Source organism: Brienomyrus brachyistius, chromosome 11, assembly GCF_023856365.1.
Source record: "Brienomyrus brachyistius isolate T26 chromosome 11, BBRACH_0.4, whole genome shotgun sequence".
Taxonomy (NCBI): Eukaryota; Metazoa; Chordata; class Actinopteri; order Osteoglossiformes; family Mormyridae; genus Brienomyrus; species Brienomyrus brachyistius.
This window is the reverse complement of record NC_064543.1, coordinates 1,673,497-1,695,675: the sequence shown is the minus strand read 5'-3', so window position 1 is coordinate 1,695,675 and position 22,179 is coordinate 1,673,497. Positions and strand designations below refer to the sequence as shown.

The 22,179-nt window shown below is 46.5% G+C and overlaps 1 protein-coding gene across 6 annotated transcripts; it reads left to right on the top strand.

Moving 5' to 3' along the window:
• Positions 1-8,755: 8,755 nt before the first annotated feature.
• Positions 8,756-16,244, top strand: LOC125704214 (uncharacterized). 6 transcript variants are annotated; one of them, XM_048969596.1, is made up of 11 exons: positions 8,756-9,944; positions 10,930-11,042; positions 11,144-11,306; positions 11,401-11,588; positions 12,069-12,149; positions 12,578-12,694; positions 13,002-13,082; positions 13,512-13,628; positions 14,603-14,734; positions 14,815-14,883; positions 16,024-16,244. In XM_048969596.1, exons 3-11 carry the CDS (start codon positions 11,243-11,245, stop codon positions 16,144-16,146), a joined length of 972 nt encoding a protein of 323 aa, XP_048825553.1. In that variant the 5' UTR covers positions 8,756-9,944; positions 10,930-11,042; positions 11,144-11,242; the 3' UTR covers positions 16,147-16,244. The 6 variants fall into 6 exon arrangements, with proteins under 6 accessions (XP_048825553.1, XP_048825549.1, XP_048825548.1 ...); XM_048969592.1 differs by having other exon boundaries at positions 11,396-11,588; XM_048969591.1 differs by lacking the exon at positions 8,756-9,944 and having other exon boundaries at positions 9,969-11,042; positions 11,396-11,588.
• The last annotated feature ends 5,935 nt before the right edge of the window (positions 16,245-22,179 follow it).

The window sequence follows — 22,179 nt, the reverse complement described above, 5'->3', positions numbered from 1 at the left end:
TTGAAGGACGACTGGAAGAGAATTTGCCTGAACATCAAAGCCTTGGAAAACAGCTGCACTGTAAACTGGATAAGTGGACAGAAGTGAGCCAAAGCAGACCGAAGTGGGCCAGTGTGTCTCCTGTGTGCCCTGTGTGGGCCCTGTGTCTCCTGTGTGCCCTGTGTCCTGTGTGTGCCCTGTGTTCCCTGTGTCCCGTGTGTGCTCTGTGTCCCCTGTGTCCCGTGCGGGCCCTGTGTCCCCTGTGTCCTGTGTGGGCCCTGTGTCCCCTGTGTGCCCTGTGTCCTGTGTGGGCCCTGTGTCTCCTGTGTGCCCTGTGTCCTGTGTGTGCCCTGTGTCCCCTGTGTCCTGTGTGGGCCATGTGTCCCCTGTGTGCCCTGTGTCCTGTGTGGGCCCTGTGTCCTGTGTGGGCCCTGTGTTCCCTGTGTCCCCTGTGTCCTGTGTGGGCCCTGTGTCCCCTGTGTCCCCTGTGTCCTGTGTGTGCCCGTGCGGGCCCTGCATGGAATTCCCTGGTGATCACCCTGAACTTACTGCAATCTCACATACACAACTTAGGGATGATTTTTACCCGCCATCCATACATCCGTCCATTTCCGAATGAATTCCCTTCACTTCATAAGAGCAGAAAACATTAACCTCTGTGGATTCATGGAAGATTAATTTCCCCAAAATCATGCGGCAGCACATGTATCTCCCATGCTTCTCCATGAATTCTGTAACATTGTGGGACACCCCCACCCCCCCCCATCCCTTTCTGAAGGTCAGTATCAAATAATATGTTATTTAATGTAATACTGGAAATGTGTCTGATGGCAAATGCCCCAGGAGCAAGATGCAGTAATGCAACCAAGTGCGCATTTATAACGGCCCATTGCCGCATTTGCAGACTTTACGAGGAGATTTTAAAGCAATGTCTTAAATCAGACCCTTGATTTGTTTTCCTAGCAATTAACTCATTTCCGGATGTTATACGTGGCATGCGGTGATCCGCGGACTGACCCCCCCCCCCGGCCACCGGAACTGTGCTGGAGTGGGGGGGTCCCTCAGTCTGTGATTAACGGTGGTGGGGCAGAGGAGGGAGAAGGAGAGCACAAGCCCTCGCACAGACACGCGAGCGCAGCGCTGGCTACGGCCGCAGTGCGCCGGTATTGATTTTAATAGCTGACCGCAGCGTGGTGCCGCTCCGACTGCTTTTATTGGGGACTGTAAAATAACAGAAGAGACGGCCTGGAAGTTTTCCATGTATTCCAATCAGAATTTGTAAATTGCCCCATTGCCTTCATTTCCAGTGGTTACTCTTGGAACATTAGCAATTATTTTCACATGGGCTTCGCTCATAAAACCAATAATCTGGTGATTTAGTGGCTCACGGAGCCGCACCCCCCCCACCCCCCCCACCCCCACCCACCCCCACCCTGCTCCCCTGCTCCCGCCCATCCATCTTGCCACCTATTAGTTTTACTTTCGTGGGACAAATTGCTTTTCGGTTTGCTGGGCAGATACTGAGGAAAATGGGTCAGTGTATGTTTGGCTCCCCTTGGAAATGGTGAGCGAAGCGAGGAACGGCGCGAGGAGCGGCGCAAAGAGCGGCGCGAGGAACGGAGCGAGGAACGGCGTGAGGAACGGCGCAAAGAGCGGCGCAAGGAGCGGCGCAAGGAATGGCGCGAGGAACGGCGCGAGGAACGGCGCGAGGAACGGCGCAAAGAGCGGCGCAAGGAACGGCGCAAAGAGCGGCGCAAGGAACGGCGCGAGGAGCGGCGCGAGGAGCGGCGCGAGGAGCGGCGCGAGGAGCGGCGCGAAGAGCGGCACGAGGAGCAACGGCGCGAAGAGCGGCGCTAGGAGCAGCGCGAGGCTCCTAACCCACCTAAGGTGCCCGCCTCCTTATATAACATTATACAATTTGTCTTAGTATTTTGCATAAAAGAATAGTGATGGACTTCTACTCAATGCTACTCCAACTCAATGCTGCTCCTACTCAGTACTGCATCTACTCAGTGCTGCTCCTACTCAGTACTGCACCTACTCAACGCTGCTCCTGCTCAGCGCTGTTCCTATTCAGTGGTGCTCCTACTCAATGCTGCTCCTACTTTATAGACATGGCCGCCAGATTTCTTGACCCTCATTTCTGACCTTGACATACGGTGCTCAATCAGGCCCGTTTCACAGACCAGGTCACACTTTACCAGTGAAAGCGCCTGGTTCCGTTATTAGCTGCCTGTTTCCTGCTCCTGGGAGTGTGGAGTGCGTGTTGTTATTAGCAACAACATTATGCATTATGTGGCATTATGATCGCATGCTGCCCTGCATCCTGCCGCTGCTGTCCTGCATCCTGCCGCCGCTGTCCTGCATCCTGCCGCCGCTGTCCTGCATCCTGCCGCCGCTGTCCTGCATCCTGCCGCTGCTGTCCTGTAGCCGCGTGCTATAAAAGGCTGAGCAGAGAGCGGGCCGTGGCAGGCCTGGCTCCCGGGGAATCGGGTTTACGGCTCCTTTCCAAGGCGTCTCGATTATTGAGATGGATGGCCGGGGCCCTTGGAGGTGAGCGGGGTTCTGCTACACCGTGGCTCGCTGTGGCTGTCCGCATAGCCGAGCTCCATCATCCTATTAGCACATCCTAGGGGGACAGAGGGCTGGAAGCCAGGGAGACAGGCTCAGATTAGCTCATGAATCACCACCCCCACCCCCAGCACCCGAGGTGAGCTGGTACCACCCTGAGTCTCACAGTTAACCGCCGCGAGCTGCTAGGCATCGGCTCCGCCTGCCCGGACCTGGGGCCTGGAGATCCGCGAGCGGCTTTGGCAGGAAAGGCAAGTCCTTCTAGGCTGCCGGCTCCCTTCTCCCACATCCCCCTGTCCATAGCCAGCTCCGAGGCCCCAGCAGCCTCTGGTAAGGGGCTCAGTGGGCCGGACGTGCAGCAAAGGGGTCCACCTGTCAGGGCTGTGGAATCTGTGTCTTTGGCTCTTCTCTACTCATCACGAAGTCATGTAATAACAGAAAAGCGGAATGGGTCCCAGGCCGAGGCTCCCCACGGACGCCGCACTCCCCAGAGCGACCTGTAATCACAGAGCCTGAGATCTCCCACACAGGGGGGGCCGGGGGGGTACAGCTCCAGTCGTGTCGGTGGGACAAGGGCCACCGCCACTCGTCCCATGAGTGCGACTTCTGAGACCTGACCGCTCATGGGGGGGGGGTGTTGTCTGCGTGACTGGGGCGTCCAGCCCTCAGAGGTCAGCTTAGAGCTTCCTGGCCCACTGGCCAAGGCTGCGCTATCTCTCCAGCTGGATCCAAGTTCCCGTGATATAATTACCCAAATGTAACCTTTAATCTTACAAATTACACTGGAATACAAGATGAGAGGGCCTCCATTCTTGCACAAACTTGTCATTTAGGAATTCAGGCATTTAATTTAATTTTTTTTTTGCCTGCTACTTCTACATGTGAAGCAAGATGTTCTAGATGAACATGGTGTCTGTTTTTCAGGTCTGCCACAGTGCGATTTCCAGGCATTTGGTCCACTTTGCTCTGCCACTGGGGGCAGCACTGGCAGGAAAGGGGTGCCGTCACACGCTGAGTCAGGGGGGGCAGGGCGAGTGGGGTGTGGTGGAGCGGGCTGCCTCCGGCTCGCTAATCCATGTCGGAGGGCAGTTGTACGGCTTCCGTGCAGTACTGCGATCCAACATAAGCAGCCTGGCCATGCACTGGGCAGCGCGCCGACCCCCCCCCCCCAAACCACACAGAACCTCTTCCACCGCCACTTCCAAAAATACAGTCCTGTGCCCCCAGCCTGGCTGTGGCACCCCCACATTAAACGGCTTCTCCGGTTTCTTTGCAGAGGTCAGAGGAAAAGAAACAGGATTAGGGTTACTCTCAGACATGATGAGTGCCTGCTTCTGTCGCGGCCGGGCCGAGATCCCACGTACGTGAGCAGAGCCGCCAGCGAGACCCCAGCGAGACCCCAGCGAGACCCCAGCGAGACCCCAGCGAGACCCCAGCGAGACCCCAGCGAGACCCCACGCGTGCCAGCAGCCTGCAGCGGCACAAGCAGCAGCCGCTCACGGTGGTTTTGGTCACAAGGTAGATTACAGCGAGCTGCGGTTTCATAGCGGCACAGACGGAGCACAGCCCTGCATCGCTGACTCAGTGCCGGCCTGGCCCCCGTCTCCATGACTACCCCCTCCTGAGAACCGGGGCCCACGTTTGGCCTCACCGCAAACACACTCTTATGAAAGGGTTCTCACCCATGGCACCCGCCCTGCAGCCGGTGAACTTTCTAGATCTTTTTTGCCTCTGTGTCGCATCTCTTCCCAGACGGTGCACCCCTGTCCCCCCCCCGGTCAAGGCTGAGCACTTTTCCGGCTCAGTTGGGAACCATGAGGAAAATGGCAATCGCGCTCTGATAGGTGCACATGGCAGAGAGGGCAGGTCTGCCGGGTGCTTTTCCTGGCCCGATGCGGCTGCCCTTTGCTGTCGCTCCCCAACCTGCAGGTCCCGTGTGGCCATCTGCTGCTCCTGGTGCCCCGTGACAATGCAGCCACAGCTGGAGGATGCCGTGAGCCGCCTCCGTCACCTGCTCTGGTCTCCCTCTTCGCCTCCTGAGCTGCACTAATGAACAGGCATCTAATTACTCTGGGCTGCTGCTCCTCCACACTCAGACACATTACTTGTTGTCAGGATCTTGCACAAACATTCCTCATTACAGTTCTCTCTCTCCCTCTCTTTCTCTCTCTCTCTCTCTCTCTCTCTCTCTCTCCCTCATTCCCCACTATGAGTTTCTTTCTGCACACACAGTAGCTTTATGACAGAAGCTGCCTGTGAGATTTTTTCATTTGACATTCTCCCCACTGAGTGGCTGATATGCACAATGACCCCGCCATGCCTTTTAGGCACTTTTCCACCCCACCAGGTACCATACTTTTGGTTCTTCAAGAAAGCTTGGTTCTCCACCGGCACCGGCACCAAATGACAGAGTAACACGAGGCAGCGTTTGTACTGAATTTGAAAAATGCCTGTAGTATATTATAGGGGTGGGCGATGTGCAGTATTAGTACCGACTTCGCATGTTATGCATAACCCTAACCCTAACTCCTTTTTTTGTCTTATAAATTCCCCAATATTAATTACCACGGAATGACATTGCTTGGATCCTAGCATATTTAAACGCATCCTAGTATGTTAAACGAAATACTGTTTAAATTTCTAGTCGCGCCATCCTGGTCTTTGTGTCATATCTATTCTTCCGAGCAGATCGCAGTATGTTCTTTTTTTAACTTGGTTTATCGTTTTTTTCTGAGTTTGTCACTGTTTTCAAGGCGCCGGTTGGATGGTATTGCAGCTGCAGGCTATTTGAATAACCAGTCGACGACGAGTGTGTACTGGTTTAGCACTTTTGGTACTGGTACTTCTGGTACTGGTACTCGACCGGAAGTCAGAGGAAAAGTGAAAGTACTAAAAGTGTCTTTTGTTTCTCGTGATCATCTGCATACAGGAGGCTCTCCTTCCCAATCTGCGGAAGCTATCTGCCTCATTTCTCTCACGGGCCGTTATCTGCTGTTGCGTGCACTGCAGTGATGTTTAAAACCCAACTTCTCCATCACAATTAGGCCAATATGGTAGGATTAAGAAGATTAGCCCTGAAGATAATTTGAGTAAAACCACGTCCTGAGAAAACAACAGCCACTTTTTTTAATATATATTTTGTATCTCCAAGATCTCATATATATTTTAGCACGAGAGCAACGTCTGTGTTCCATCGGACACAAACTGTGGTTGCATACACACACACACACACACACACAAACACACACACACACACACACACACACCACACACACACACACACACATACACACACACACACATACACACAAAGACACATAGATGCACACACAGGCTCACACTTGTGGTCACTTGGAGATGCAGAACGCCGATTAGAGATATATCTCACATTGGCTTGGCCGTGACGCACGTTCTGTGCCGGGACCGTACCTCTCGGGTTCCTCCACCACATCCTGCCTCTTCGCAGAGTCTCCCACGCCGCTGTGAAGGAGAGCGGAACATGTTGGGGGGTCACTGCCATGTGACCCTGGAGCGGGGGGGGGTGGCTCTCTGCGGGGGCGTGTTGCCTTCCTCCTCCCTCCTCCTGCTTCTTACAGTCCCTACAAAGGCCATCCGCTGTATCACAGCAGCCATGTCGCTCGGTGCATTAAGCAGCTGTCTGTGACTTATCTACTGTGTCCTCCCCCTCCCCCCCCCCGGAATGGAAGGGTTTCACTCTGGACCTGGTGTGCTGAACACTAACGTTATGGGATAAATACACAAATATGTACTCAAGACAAGTACGAGATTCAGACCCCAAAATCCTGCCAGAGAACAGGATTTGTGACGAACCTGACGGAGTAAGACAGGGGGGCACACCGGGACAGGGGGCACACCGGGACAGGGGGGCACGCCGGGACAGGGGGGCACGCCGAGACAGGGGGCACACCGGGACAGGGGGGAACGCCGGGACAGGGGGGAACGCCGGGACAGGGGGGAACGCCGGGACAGGGGGAACGCCGGGACAGGGGGTCACGCCGAGACAGGGAGCACGCCGGGACAGGGGGAACGCCGGGACAGGGAGCACGCCGGGACAGGGGGGAACGCCGGGACAGGGGGGAACGCCGGGACAGGGGGAACGCCGGGACAGGGGGAACGCCGAGACAGGGAGCATGCCGGGACAGGGGGGAACGCCGGGACAGGGGGGAACGCCGGGACAGGGGGAACGCCGGGACAGGGGGTCACGCCGAGACAGGGGGAACGCCGGGACAGGGGGGAACGCCGGGACAGGGGGTCACGCCGAGACAGGGGGAACGCCGGGACAGGGGGGAACGCCGAGACAGGGGGGAACGCCGGGACAGGGGGGAACGCCGGGACAGGGGGAACGCCGGGACAGGGGGGAACGCCGGGACAGGGGGGCACGCCGGGACAGGGGGAACGCCGGGACAGGGGGGAACGCCGGGACAGGGGGAACGCCGGGACAGGGGGGCACGCCGGGACAGGGGGAACGCCGGGACAGGGAGCACGCCGGGACAGGGGGGAACGCCGGGACAGGGGGGCACGCCGGGACAGGGGGGAACGCCGGGACAGGGGGGAACGCCGGGACAGGGAGCACGCCGGGACAGGGGGGAACGCCGGGACAGGGGGGAACGCCGGGACAGGGAGCACGCCGGGACAGGGGGGAACGCCGGGACAGGGGGGCACGCCGGGACAGGGGGGAACGCCGGGACAGGGGGGAACGCCGGGACAGGGAGCACGCCGGGACAGGGGGGAACGCCAGGACAGGGAGCACGCCGGGACAGGGGGCAGAGTGCCCTGCTAGCTGATTGCTCAGTGGAGATGAAAATGTGTTTTCAGATTTCTGCCTGACATGCTGTCCTGGGGCGGCGGGCGGGTGGGCTGAGTGGCTGGGATTCCTGCTGGATGTCTTAAGGGGGAACAAGCTGTCGGTGTTAGACATGGTGTGTGTGTGTGTGAGTGTGTGTGCGTGTGCGTGCGCGCATGTGTGTGTGTATGCGAACGGGTATACCTGTCCTTATAGGGACACAATGTCCCCATAACGTGATAAATATCTGTTTTTTTCCCTTATGGGGACCGGTTTCCCCATAAGGGAAAACTCCATCCATCCATCTTCCAAACTGCTTATCCTACGGGGTCACGGGGGGTCCGGAGCCTATCCCAGAAGCAATGGGCACAAGGCAGGGAACAACCCAGGATGGGGGGCCAGCCCATCGCAGGGCACACACACACACCATGTACTCTCATATGCACACCTTCAGGCAATTTAGTAACTCCAATTAGCCTCAGCATGTTTTTGGACTGTGGGGGGAAACCGGAGAACCCGGAGGAAACCCCACGACGACATGGGGAGAACATGCAAACTCCACACATATGTGGCCCAGGCAGAGACTTGAACCCGGCTCCCAGAGGAGTGAGGCAACAGTGCTAACCACTGCACTACCATGCCGCCCCTAAGGGAAAACTATGTTATAAAAATCAGTGACTGCTATGAAAAAAGTAAAAATGCAAAACCTCTTGCATTTTGCTTGGGTACTTATGGTTATGGTTAGTGCAGGGTGGGGGTTAAGGTTGTCATAGTTAGTGTTAGCATTTTTCCCATAGAAATGAATGAGCGGGCCCCATAAGGATAGGTATACCCTACGTGTGTGTGTGTGTGTGTGTGTGTGTGTGTGTCTGTGTCTGTGTGCGCGTGTCTGTGTGTCTGTGCGTGTGTATGTATGTGTGTGTGTCTGTGCGTGTGTGTGTGTCTGTGTGTGTATGTATGTGTGTGTGTGTGCGTGTCTGTGTGTGTGCGTGTATGTGTGTGCGTGCGTGTACGTGTGTGTGTATGTGTGCGTGTGTGTATGTGTGTGTGTGTGTATGTGTGCGTGTATGTGTGCGTGTGTGTGTACGTGTGTGTGTATGTGTGCGTGTGTGTGTATGTGTGTGCGTGTATGTGTGTGTGTACGTGTGTGTGTGTGTATGTGTATGTGTGCGTGTGTGTGTATGTGTGTGTATGTGTGCGTGTGTGTGTATGTGTGTGCGTGTATGTGTGTGTGTACGTGTGTGTGTGTGTATGTGTGTGTGTACGTGTGTGTGTATGTGTGTGTATGTGTGCGTGTGTGTGTATGTGTGCGTGTGTGTGTATGTGTGTGCGTGTATGTGTGTGTGTACGTGTGTGTGTGTGTATGTGTATGTGTGCGTGTGTGTGTATGTGCGTGTGTGTGTGTGTGTGTGTACTCGCATAGGTCACATTTAAGGACATTTTCCTGAGTACACACCAGTTAACTGGGGACCTCTTGGCAAATGGGGACCAAAAACCACGTCCTCATTTGTTTAGCTATACTATCATGTTCAGTATGCTAAAAAACATCACTGGCCAAAAAATTTCACGTGTCCCGAAAAATGACAAAGACCTGATTTGTGTACCAAAAGTGTGTGTGCCTCCCCCCCAGAGTGTGTAAAACGCAGCGCCCCAACAGGAATTCATGTGAACTGCACTTCCTTACTCTACGCACACATTTTGATCAGGTGATCCAAACAAACCAATGAAAATCTACTTTTTTGATGTGGATGATCTAAACCAATGAAATTTTACTTTTGTACTGGAGGAAGCTTTAGGCTAATATTTAGCATAACGTAAATATATACAGTATATTTACACATTGCTAGCATGCCCTGGTAATATTATTTCTATCACGCAGTAAAAGTACATCAGTATATATAACAGTTTAATATAACTGTAGCATGCCAACCATAAACATTCTGATAAAGTACAAAAATAAGGAACAGTATTAGCAAATTTACCTACGCCGATTTATACTTATTTGTAATGTTAGCAATCACTACCATGTAGTCTTCTTAGCAAACCACATTCAGATAAAACAGAAAATTAAAAGCAACATATAGCAAATATGACTCTAATAATTCCATGTAACAGGTCACCACGCATACATAGTAAGTGTAAGAAAGTAAGAGTAAGAAAAATAAGGAGCACTATATAACAAATACGACTATGCTAATTCCATACATCAGGTTGCTAGAACCGCTAACATGTAGCGTGCTTGGCAAACTACATTCTGATATATTATAAAATAAGGAGCAATATATGGCTAATATTAATATGCTAATTCCATGTATCAAGCCACTATATATAACGCTAGCATGTATTATGCGTACTAAACATTCTGAAAGCAAAATAAATGTTTATAATACTACCTGTTTTAAGTGGAAGTCCTATAATTTTAAATAGTTCTTTCGGCCGTCATATATATTACATGTGCAATAACAAGCGCGGAGGAATATTTATGTCACACTGCGCAGTTAACAAGTGGACTAAGTGGATTTTGCGGCTATAATTTGGAAAGACGTCACTTTCGCGGGGAAACATCGGAGGAAGGATTTCGCGCCAACAGGTAAAGTTGTTCCATTTCTTATCTACATTAGAATTTTTAATTTTTTTTTTTACCGAAAATAATATACATTTTGGAAATAATTTCCGCATTAACTTAGTAAGTAAGTAAAATGTATGGGAATTAGAAGCGTAACAATTGTAGTTCTTTAAATGTCTTAAAAATAAGAATTTGAACAGACTATAGGCACACACCTGTTTTAAAGAGTATATCATAATTATGCTATTCTTATTAACTTATCTTTAAATTATGAAGTGTAAATGAAATACTGGATATGTAGCACATGACATGTAGCCAATTTGAAACACTCGGTCCATGTACGTGAGCTGCTCGCTTATATACTGTATATATATAAAATAATGGGAAACATAATTATATATAATCTATAACATTATGAAGGTGTTTCCCATTATTTTTAGTCTTGGAAAACGGGACTGGGCGATATATCGAATTTTTATCTTATATTCGATAACTTTTTACATACGATTTGCTTGATAGTGTATCGTCATATCGATTTTATTTATTAATTGTAAATATACACAATATGATTTGCTCTAAAATGGCACGACAAACAGAGCAGGCAGTGCAAGAATAAGTAACGCAATGATGGCGCCGGTAGTAATTAATGTTCCGTGGTGCGCATGCGATGTTCAGCAGAGATGCATTTTTATGTTTTTCAGTTAGGAAACACTACTTTCAATAAATAAAACCATTCATCAAAAAAAAAATTCATTCTGACTTTCTATCCTAACTTTTCAAAAGTATTTTAGAGATATTTAAAAAATATTTAAATACATTGAATATCGATACAGTGACCTAAGATATCAAGATTTTGTTTTTCAACTATATTGCCCAGCCCTGGAAACCATGTCCTGCACAATATTTTGAGTTTAATTGAGTGACAATTAATGTTTCTATTAAATAATGGAATTATATTTGTTTTTTATGAATATAATTTAAGTGATAACTGTAATCTGCATTGTTACAGAATGAACTCCATTAGGAGAAAAAGATGTCATCCATTGCAGGATGTCAAGTTGCATATCAGATTAAAGTCTGATAAGGCTGTGATTGAAGAGCGTTATATTAATGTTTATAAAGGTATGTATCACAAATGTGGACTTCTTATGTAATATTCTTGGGATGTGTAATATTGTGTCTGTTTAGACTGCATTTATCGATGAATTATTGTTTTCTTGTAGGAAGAGGAGTGTTCAGCACGGTGGACATTTGCAAAGGAGATTTTGTAGTAGAATATAGGGGTGAACTGTTGTCGGAGAAAGAGAGTTTTGAACGAAAGAATGGATATAGTGAGGCTAAAAGTGTTTTTCTCTATGATTTCCAATGGAAAGGGAAGAACTGGTGGTAAGCAGGAACTTGACAATTTTAAAAGTGTTAAAATACTTTTGCTGATTTTGGTTCAGGTGAGTCACTGTATTTTGTCTTCTACACAGTATAGACGCATCTCAAGAGGACAAGTCTTTAGGGAGGCTTGTCAATGATGAGCACAGGAATCCAAACTGTCGAATGAAAGTAGTAGATGTTGAAGGAAGTCCACATCTTTGTCTCTTTGCTGTTAGAGACATTTTGTCAGGAGAAGAGATTAATTATAATTATGGAGATTCAGATTGGCCTTGGAGAAGACAGGTATTTAGGTTTCCTCTTTTTTGCTTATTTTGGCATTTTTACAACATTTCATATATTACTGTTTGCAAGAGTTGCTCACAGTGTGATAATGGGTTGCATAGGAACAAATTCATTTTACTGTTTTGTTCTAAATAGCTCTAAATTAAAACACAGTAATGCCATTTTAAAGGTGGCTGTATATCTGTTTTACTTTGGATATCTGTGAATGACAGGCAAGATTACACTGTATAGTTATATAGATTGAGTTGATATTGGTGTGACGGAATTGTTCAAAATGAGGACATAACACACAGTGATTGGTCTGGACACTCAGAGGAGACGTAGAGATTTTATATGTCCCCATTTTGGAATTTGTCAAGTGTGCGAGGGTCCTTATTTTGCTCACACACAATGATTGTAGGTTGCATAGGAACAAATTTATTTTACTATGTTTTTGTTCTAAATAGCTATAAATTAAAATACAGTAATGCCATTTTAAAGGTGGCTGTATCATCCCCACCAAAAGAGAAAAGTGTCCAGAATGACAGCCAGATACCCCAGTTGGAGTCTGGCTACATAGAGGTGAATATAACATTTTGTTCAGCTGTATATTTCGAATGTTCCTTAGTATTTGGTAAAACCACTTAATAATTAATGATTAACACAAACACTTAACACATTATCCAGCATGAATAATATGAGCATCCTGTTCCATCATATTTAATAAGGTGCACACTTTAATCCTAATTTATCAGTGTCTCCTCTATACATCAGTGACCCATGTGTGTTTCTGTTCCTTGTCTCAAAGTATAATTTTATCAATTATAGGCAATTAATCCCTGTTTGTCATCTCTGTGTAAAATTTGTGTTTTAAAATTCTTGATGGCTTAATTCCAGTAAAGAATATAGGCAGTATGCAGTCCTGGATTGTTGTATTGAATTGTTAACACTGGAATTTTGTATCTTTCTTTCTGATATAGTCATTCTTTTACTGTTTTTTTCCTTTATAGGCAATGGATGACTCGCACGCCAAAAAAAATAAGTCGCTAATGGACAAACAAATGACCCAGGCTAGTGACAGTTTTGGTGAAGTTATGACTGCGGAGAGAAAACGGAAGACCTCTGTGGTAATATATCTGTTTTACTTTGGATATCTGTGAATGACAGGCAAGATTACACTGTATAGTTATATAGATTGAGTTGATATTGGTGTGACGGAATTGTTCAAAATGAGGACATAACACACAGTGATTGGTCTGGACACTCAGAGGAGACGTAGAGATTTTATATGTCCCCATTTTGGAATTTGTCAAGTGTACGAGGGTCCTTATTTTGCTCACACACAATGATTGTAGGTTGCATAGGAACAAATTTATTTTACTATGTTTTGTTCTAAATAGCTATAAATTAAAATACAGTAATGCTGCTTTAAAGGTGGCTGTATCATCCCCACCAAAAGAGAAAAGTGTCCAGAATGACAGCCAGATACCCCAGTTGGAGTCTGGCTACATAGAGGTGAATATAACATTTTGTTCAGCTGTATATTTCGAATGTTCCTTAGTATTTGGTAAAACCACTTAATAATTAATGATTAACACAAACACTTAACACATTATCCAGCATGAATAATATGAGCATCCTGTTCCATCATATTCAATAAGGTGCACACTTTAATCCTAATTTATCAGTGTCTCCTCTATACATCAGTGACCCATGTGTGTTTCTGTTCCTTGTCTCAAAGTATAATTTTATCAATTGTGGGCAATTAATCCCTGTTTGTCATCTCTGTGTAAAATTTGTGTTTTAAAATTCTTGATGGCTTAATTCCAGTAAAGAATATAGGCAGTATGCAGTCCTGGATTGTTGTATTGAATTGTTAACACTGGAATTTTGTATCTTTCTTTCTGATATAGTCATTCTTTTTCTGTTTTTTTTCTTTTATAGGCAATGGATGACTCGCACGCCAAAAAAAATAAGTCGCTAATGGACAAACAAATGACCCAGACTAGTGACAGTTTTGGTGAAGTTATGACTGTGGAGAGAAAACGGAAGTCCTTTATGGTAATATATCTGTTTTAGATCGGATATACTTCGGACTTATGTCCCCATTTTGGAATTTGTCAAGTGTGAGGGTCCTTATTTTTCACTATCTTGAGTGTGCAAATTCTCTGAACATAGTTTAATTTCTTGAATCCCAGTTTGTTTTTTGGAGAATGTACTGTATGAGTTTCTTTTATGCAATACTTGACTGTGTTCTTCTCAGAATTAGTCTTATACTGTTTACTGTACTGTATAAGCAAAGCAAAGACTTGCTAACTAGTTCTGCTTGATTAGTTGCTTGTGTGGTATCATGCTGATGATATGGATTAATATAAGCTTTTCTTTGATGTGTCAGTTATCATATAATACATTCTCCCCAACCCACACCTCTTCGCTGGGTTTGCAATAATTCTCTCTGTGTAATAATTACAGCCAAGTGCAAATATCTGCTCTATGTGCAGTATTTTACATTGCTTGTAATTCTCTGTGCAATGTTTATATTATTGGCATTTGTTGCTTAAAAATTCTGTATTGTTACCATATTAATTGTATTACCACACTTTGTTAAACATTAGTACTAAGGTCTTAGTCACAAGTTAACTTTTTTATTTAGTCGTTTCAGAAACGCATGGTGTAATGAACATGTAATCATTGTGTGTAATAACACTAAAAGGCTTCTTATTCTAATGGTGAAGACCTGTGCAACTTGGGGTGTGTCAAATGGCACTATTGTCATCTCACACTAATTTTAATTCTTAGCATAGTTGTTTGCATATTTTAGGCAAAGAAGAGGAAAAGCTATTGTTAGGTATTACTGTTGTGTAAAATGAGTGAGAAGTTTTGAAAATAGAAGATCGAATCAGCCTACCGGAAAAATAAAAATTAGCCATGTTTTCTCATGTCCCCAGTTTTATCTTGAAATTTAGAGGTATTTGTTTTGGTATTTCCATATGTGAAATCTGTTTACATATTTTTTTCTGCTTTTGTCATTGTAGGCACGATTACAGAAACTGAAAAGGCACCATAGCAAATGTCTAGAACACTATGTGATGGAAGACAATGAACGAAGGAGACTTGAAAAAGAACGGACCTTGCTATTGTGTAAAGTTAGTCAGATTAATGAAAAGGTAAAAAGAACACGTTTAATTTTATTTATTTATTTTTAATATTAGGTGCTGTAGGTTAATTTCTTTTCTCCTTACGTAAGCTTGAATCTGGATCTGGATTACCTTCTGCCTCTGATGAATTTGGTCACCTATCAGCTGATCAAGTGGAGGTATGTTCTAAGGACTCATTCAAGTAGACATTTTACACTGTTTTTGCATTGGTAAAAATGTCAGCCTTATATAAAGTAAATAAAAGTATATATGCATAGGTCTATAACATGAAAATTCCAAATAAATTCATTTAGGGTCTAAAAGTATGTTCATAATGTGCATTGAATATTTTCTGCTTTTAGAGTAACAGTAAAGGAAGCATCTCTGAAACGAGTTCACAGATTGAGGACTCTCCAACGATGTCAAAAGTATAAAGTGTAATCAGATTAATAATAATAATAATAATAATAATAATAATAATAATAATAATGGGTTTTCATTGCTAACTAATTTAGAACATGGTTTTGCTGCATGCTGGCCAATTATTGTTATTGGCATTGTCAGTGTCAGGTTATACTAGTTTTTACAAATAATATACTGTATTCTTTGATTATGATTATTTGTCATTTACACACAATAGTTTTGCTCATTTTATATCTTAAAAATATCAGAGTAATGACCACAGACATAATTAGGATGGTAAATCCTTAATCTATGAAATTTTCAAAATAAATTCTCTGACATTTGCAGTTAAATTCCTAACATTATTTTGACATATTTTATCTAGTGTGTTCTATATTCTCTGTTGTATCTTTCTGGAGGCTCTACGGTAATTACTTCTTACTGTAAGGCTGAGTACCTATGCTGATTGTATAGAGTGGTTACTTACACTGTATATATGAATGAGCGCTGGTTATTCCCATCCCTTCAACAGTTTTGCAATTTGAAGTGATGACATTTTAAACACTGGCTTTTGGTTCACTTTCATTTTCCTCTACCTGCAGTTTCTGAAAATCTGTAAAATTTGAAATACTTCACACTTTTTAGTTGTTTTCAGTTTACATGATAAAGTTAAGCTTACAGATACTCAGTTTAAAATAGCCCAACATAAAGTTTGAAATGTTTATTTTATTTCTAGAGTATTTAAAATAAAGCCAGCTAGTTGGATTTTTTTGCATTTTAAATCAGTTTTCCCTGCTTGGAACAGTCAACAAAATACAAAATTGGTAGTTTTCTGATTTTAAGCTTAAGATGGTGTAATTGTAATTAGCCTCATGTAATTTGAAGCATTAACCATTTAATTCTTATTTCTTTTGCAGGAGACTGTGATGAACACTTACAGTTCATCAGATGTTTCTGAATACACTGACTATAGTGATGTAGACTATGTGCCAGATAGCGACGGAAGTCATTTGAAATGTATATTCTTATGTCTTGTTTAATGAAAGATGCCAATTTATACCTGTGTGTATATATGTATACCTACATATGTACATATAGGATGGAAAAAACAATAAATAAAAGTTCTTGTTAGTTACAAGATTTTGTCCCTATTTATCCATTTGTAAGGATGGATAATAATAGACTGCTTATTTTCTGCAATATTTCCATTGCACATTAACACTTTATTTTCCTGATCAGCTCTATAAATTCATGTTTCCCGACCGTGTTATAAATAGCAAACAACTTACAAACTGTTCCTAAAAATCATAAAACGCATTAGATGCTTTTTTCAAATTGTAAACAATGAGAATTACATTTTATTGTAAGTTCTTCTTGACAACTTCTTTTGTGTCCTCATTTGGGGAAAATGTCCTCAGATTAGTGCTGAACTGGAGTTTGTGTGTGTGTGTGTCGCCATGTCCTCAAAATTCACCTAAAAAATACATGACCTCATTTGCAAGGGTTTTTTTCATACTTTTAAAACAGGATTTTTTTGGAAATTTCAACTGATGGGCGTGTTTACGGCATGCGTATTAGCCATGTTTAGCAATAATTTTGGTTCCAAAGCACTGGGAAAACCTTGTCCCCAAAGTGAGGGTGTTCTGACATAGGTCCCCAAAAGTGATCTATGCGCGTATGTGTGTGTGTATGTGTGCGTGTGTGTGTATGTGTGTATGTGTGCGTGTGTGTGTATGTGTGTATATGTATGTGCGCGTGTGTGTGTGTGTACGTGTGTGTGTATGTGTGCGTGTTTGTATGTGTGTCTGTGTATGTGTGTGTGTGTGTATGTGTGCGTGTGTGTGTATGTGTGTGCGTGTATGTGTGTGTGTACGTGTGTATGTGTGTATGTGTGCGTGTGTGTGTGTATGTGTGCGTGTGTGTGTATGTGTGCGTGTGTGTATGTGTGTGCGTGTATGTGTGTGTGTACGTGTGTGTGTGTGTATGTGTGCGTGTGTGTGTATGTGTGCGTGTTTGTGTGTATGTGTGCGTGTGTGTGTATGTGTGTGTGTATGTGTGCGTGTGTGTGTGTACGTGTGTGTGTATGTGTGTATGTGTATGTGCTCGTGTGTGTGTGTACGTGTGTGTGTATGTGTGCGTGTTTGTATGTGTGTCTGTGTATGTGTGTGTGTGTATGTGCTTGTGCCAGCAGGTTGTGTTCACTGGGTACCACATAACCCAAGGAAAAACCAAACATGTGGGCCGGGGGGGGGGGGGGGGGGGGGGGGGGCTTGCTGGTATATTTACCGTACAAAACCTCCCCTTTCTCATTCTTGCTTTAAAAATTTAACAGAATGAAATTCCTCACCCTTACACTAACATGCCTGAGGGTTAATTCAGCTAGGATGGTGCGGAGCAAGACTGGGCTGCCCACCCCCACTCCCAACAACGAGGGGGGCCGGCCAAGACCCGGGGCTCAGATACAGTGCAATGATAGCGGGAGCTGGAGTGTTTTTCCAGATTGTTCTCACTACAATAAAGGGATCAGTTAAACACACCTGTTCCCAGGAGCTGCCTGCAGCCATGGCCAGTAGAGGGCAGTGTCTGGGCAGGACGTCGCTCGCAGAGCAGCTCTGTAGCGGCCAGGCTCGTTTACTGCTTAATCACCCCGCTTGGGATTCCAGTTGTATCACAAAAACAAAACAACGTCAGTTCATAGTGCTACAGTGACACAGGCTGCGTCATACGTCCCCAGGGAGGTGACTGTCGCTCTAAGGAGTCGGACTTTAATATGGTTACAATGAAGCATTTTTAAGAAAGAGAGTTTGTGGATAAGCAGGTGCTGGCAAAGGCCTGCAGACGGAGTCCAGGCAGAGCGACCTGAACACGCAGCCAGTGTAAAGGAGCGGGGGATTCCCTTTTCACTTAGGGTTACACAGCTTCCTCCGGCCGCGGAATATAAATAAAACGCACACATTAAATGTTTAATAAAAAAGCGTCTTTTTACTCGGCGGCGGTATCTTGAGGAAGCAGCCGGCCTGCATCTTGGCTCCCTGCCAGCCGCGGCATTTCTGTGGTACCACCGCAGTGGTTCCCATTAAAATTCCTGCTCTGGGAATGACAGAACCTTATCAGTGTAAGCGACTGCCTGCTCCTGCCCTGCAATGGGATCCCCTTCCCATGCTCACCCAAAGGACGTGTTCATTTTGTTTTAACTCTTCCGCCACAAGATGAGTTTAAACACTCAATTATTGTCGCTTGCACCCCAACACGCTGAGGGGATGAATCACATGCACTCCGTGGTCTGGCTTTGCTAGGATACAGCCTCCCTCAAACTGACATGTCCCTGAAATCTGTCATGACACTCACTTCCTGCCAGAAACCTGAATCCATTTCTGAGGAAAAAATCTTTCAATAAAAAAAAAAAAAGATCTCAAACAAGTCAGAGTTCATTTTACCATCTGTCCAACGTGGAATTAATGGGCCTGCTGGTCGATCACTTAATGGGAACCTTCTCTGCTTCATGTTCTTCGGCCGTGATGTGTGACTGTCCCCAGTCAGCACGCTTCCCCAGCAAACGGGGCCCAGCCTCTCACAGTAATGATTTATGTAACTGTGCAGGGCAAAGTCTCATGACATCATATCCTCTTCTGCAACGTAAATGCGATCATAGATCTGTCCAATCATAGATCTGTCCAATCATAGATCTGTCCAATCATAGATCTGTCCAATCATAGATCTGTCCAATCATAGATCTGTCCAATCATAGATCTGTCCAATCAGCCTGCGGACCCTGCTGCTTATCCTGCCTCTTCTCATGACTCCTCCACAGGAAACATGCGAGCGGTGGGCCTTGAGTCATCCTGCGTCTTCGCACAGCGATTCTCATAGGTAGTAGCATTTTTAAAGTGGAACCGTCTCCAGAACATGTCAGGCCTATGCGGTAAAAGCCCCCCCAGCCCCCCCCCCCCGGCTTTAGACTGCCGAGCTGGGAGATGGTGTGAACAGATAGCTCACAGATGGCGGACACTCTCATCTTTGTGTCCTTTATTTCTGCTGGCAGGACAACAGCACCCAAAGACTGGTGTCACCTTTCATCACGCACTGCTGAGCCATGGATCTGGGGGTGAGGAGAAGCTGGAGTGTCTGGGAGCTCCAGGCGGGGGGGTTCCATACCGCCGGTGTGAATACGACATTTAAACTGTGCTTTCTAAATTTAATAAAAACTGAATCCCATTAACACACACTAAATATACAATTTGTTTTAAGCTTGCCATGGGTGCTGATTATGGTAATGCGCTTGGAAGCTGGAGGCTTGTTTGGAAGACGTTTGGAAGGTACGAGCTGATAATTAGAGAAGCGTCCAAAGAAAGTTAGACCTTCGTTGGAAAGAAAAACAAGGTGCTTGCGTCTGCCTTACGAGGACCACGCAAATGTGCTGATTCGCCGCAGATGTGCTGAATCGCTCTATCTCTGTCTTGATGTTCTTGTTTACACATAGAGGTGCTGCTATTCTAGACGTACAGGAAGCTTTTGCTTCATACTCGGGGAATCAGATGTGCTTTCCAGATGATGAAAAAGAAGGTCAGAGAGGCTGAATCTCACTCGGGAACCAATAATCCGCCAATCAGGGTGCAGGAGGGCAGTGCACCGGGGACAGATGGGATCCAGAGCGGCCAGCTGTCAGCAGGCACTTGTCCGCAGTCTTCGAGGTCCTCGAGGTGTCCCTGGATGAGCTCCACATTGCAGGAAGGGGGGCCTAGTTGAGCTTGAATGAGAGGGACTGCCCACTCCAGACAGAAGAGACCTTCTGTCCGGATCCCGATCCCGCTCTCGCCGCCTGTCATTCTGTTCCGTTTCTTGTTCCCACCCGTTTGAGTGGCAGCTGACGAGACAATCCGGGGTGGCCTCATGCCGTCCCTCAGCGGAGCCCGTGTCATTCGGTGGGGCGTGAAAACTGTTTGTGTGAAGTTAATTCTGCCCGGGGGGGGAGAGCATTGCTATATTAACGTGTGGCTGGAACAAAAGGGGAGGAATCATCTAGGGTGGAGGTCACAAAATTAAAACATGAAAATGAATTGTAGCTGCCTGGGGGGGCAGATAGCCTTTGTTTAGTGACAGGTGAAAATGGAGCACACTGTCAGGACTCGTCTGCCTCCCCCGCTCCTCCCGGTGTAAAAATCGAGCCCTGTTCTTTGGCATGAAAGTGTGTAAGACGTGGGGGCATTTCAGGATCTCTGCCGCTGAAGGACCGGGGTGCTCTGTCCGCCCAAACGGAGCGAAAACCAGACGCTTAGCGGGAGATCAGCCTCACTAACAGCACTAAGGTTTGAAGGTTTTTTTTCGCTTTTCGTCTGATGGGATGAGAGATAAACATACAAACGTAAACATACCAACACTGCAAAAGCGTGAGAACGACTCGGAGTGTTTCAGTCACATGAGCAGCCCATCCACTCCCTTCACCTGTTAGACCATCTGCTGTTTTTGGTTTGTGTTCCTGTCCCTCTCCCCTCATTTTCTCTGCCCTCCCCCATTTGGCTAAATGTGCCTCCCATGTCACTGGCTCCCCGTCCAGGGTGTGCTCCGCCTCGTGCCCTGGGCATGCTGGGATTGGCTGCTGGCTGGCTGTGACCTCGTCATGGGTAAGCAGTTCAGAAAATGGATGGATTTCTGCAGTCCCCCCCCCTCCCCCCCCCCGCATCCATGTGTCTCGCGGTTCTGTTTGGCCTCCCTGCAGCGAGTCTGATATGAAATGATATATTAGGCTGTAGATGAAACGATCTGTTTGTCGGTATCCTGCTGTTTTTCTCAGTTCCTATATTGCTGTTCGCTGGGAACATCCCAAAGTCTGTGATCTCACAGAAGTTTTCAAAAAATTCCCACAACATACAGCGTAATATGTTAAAATTTGATCGTTGACCTATTGACCTGTCTGTTAGCATGGTCCTTGAGGTTTGCTCAGTGTTCAGTGCAACAGCAAAACATGCTCCTTAAGGGCACATCTATAAATGATAATTGAATTTATCTATAGAATTTAAGGTGTGTTTCTGACATAATTGAATATGCATGTTCTATTATAATTGTAAACTACAGAATGCACTTTGAAAATCCACCACTGAGGGCACCAGCGGGGCTCTTGTGCCATGGTGGGGGCCAGCAAACACCAGAGGGGCTGCCCAGCACTGTGGGGAGATACTGGTCCACAAACTGGGCAGTGGCACAGTGTCAGTCTGGAGCTCATTAACCAGGTACCTTTTGGGGGTGGGGGGGTTAAGTGTGAGGGAAGGCAATCTGCCATTTAGCGCCAATTTAACGGGTCCTGTCGCAGGGGGTGGGGCCGCTGCCATATCAGTGGCCGAGGGCTTGGGATGGATGCTTTCATCCTGCCATTCCACACGAGTCCCCCCCCCCGGCTGCCCAGACACCCCTAGACGTGTCCCAGGGAATGATCACTTCGCAGAAGGCGTGAGGCCTCATTCCTGAAATCGAATCTGATCATGGGACCAGATTAGTATTGAACTTTATTCCACGTGAGCAGAGTCTCCGTGGAATTAATTGAATCTTGGTTGGATGCTCCTGAAATCCCACATCTTTCTGCACGGCTTGACAAATTAAAATTCATTAAAACGGGATATTTCTCACACAACTTAATTTGGAGGAATTGCACCAAATCACAGAAACACGCACTGCTGTGTTTATTAGCTTTATCAGTCGCCAGGTAACAGTTTGCGTCCATCTAACAAACGTAATAATTGCTAGTGACGCGTTCGGCGGCTTCTCACTGTCTCACTTGCAGTGACCTGTTCTCGTACTTCCGACAGGCGTGAGCTGGGTGCACGATGGACCCCCCGCATGCCAGACCCCCCGCCCCCGCAGCTACACAGGGGGCTGACGTCAGCTTGCTTGGCCGTGCAGCAGCTTTCGCATGGGGGGGGGGGGGTGGGCTCACTGTAAGTCACAGAGGCTCTTCATCCCTGACAAGCACTATCCCGCTAGAGGAGTGTCTCTCCCGTGATTCCGGCCTGTTCATCACGTTTTGCCCGGGGGCCTCACTGGAGTGGCAGCATAGAGGCCATGTTGCTCAATGGGGGCCA

Bases quoted from the DNA above. Each gene is read 5' to 3' on its own strand.
- LOC125704214 (XM_048969591.1), top strand. From the start codon at position 10,850: ATGTTTCTATTAAATAATGGAATTATATTTGTTTTTTATGAATATAAT. The intron at 13,629-14,602 runs GTAATATATCTG...TTGTCATTGTAG, and splicing joins GAAAACGGAAGTCCTTTATG to GCACGATTACAGAAACTGAA. The intron at 14,884-16,023 runs GTATGTTCTAAG...TTTCTTTTGCAG, and splicing joins TATCAGCTGATCAAGTGGAG to GAGACTGTGATGAACACTTA.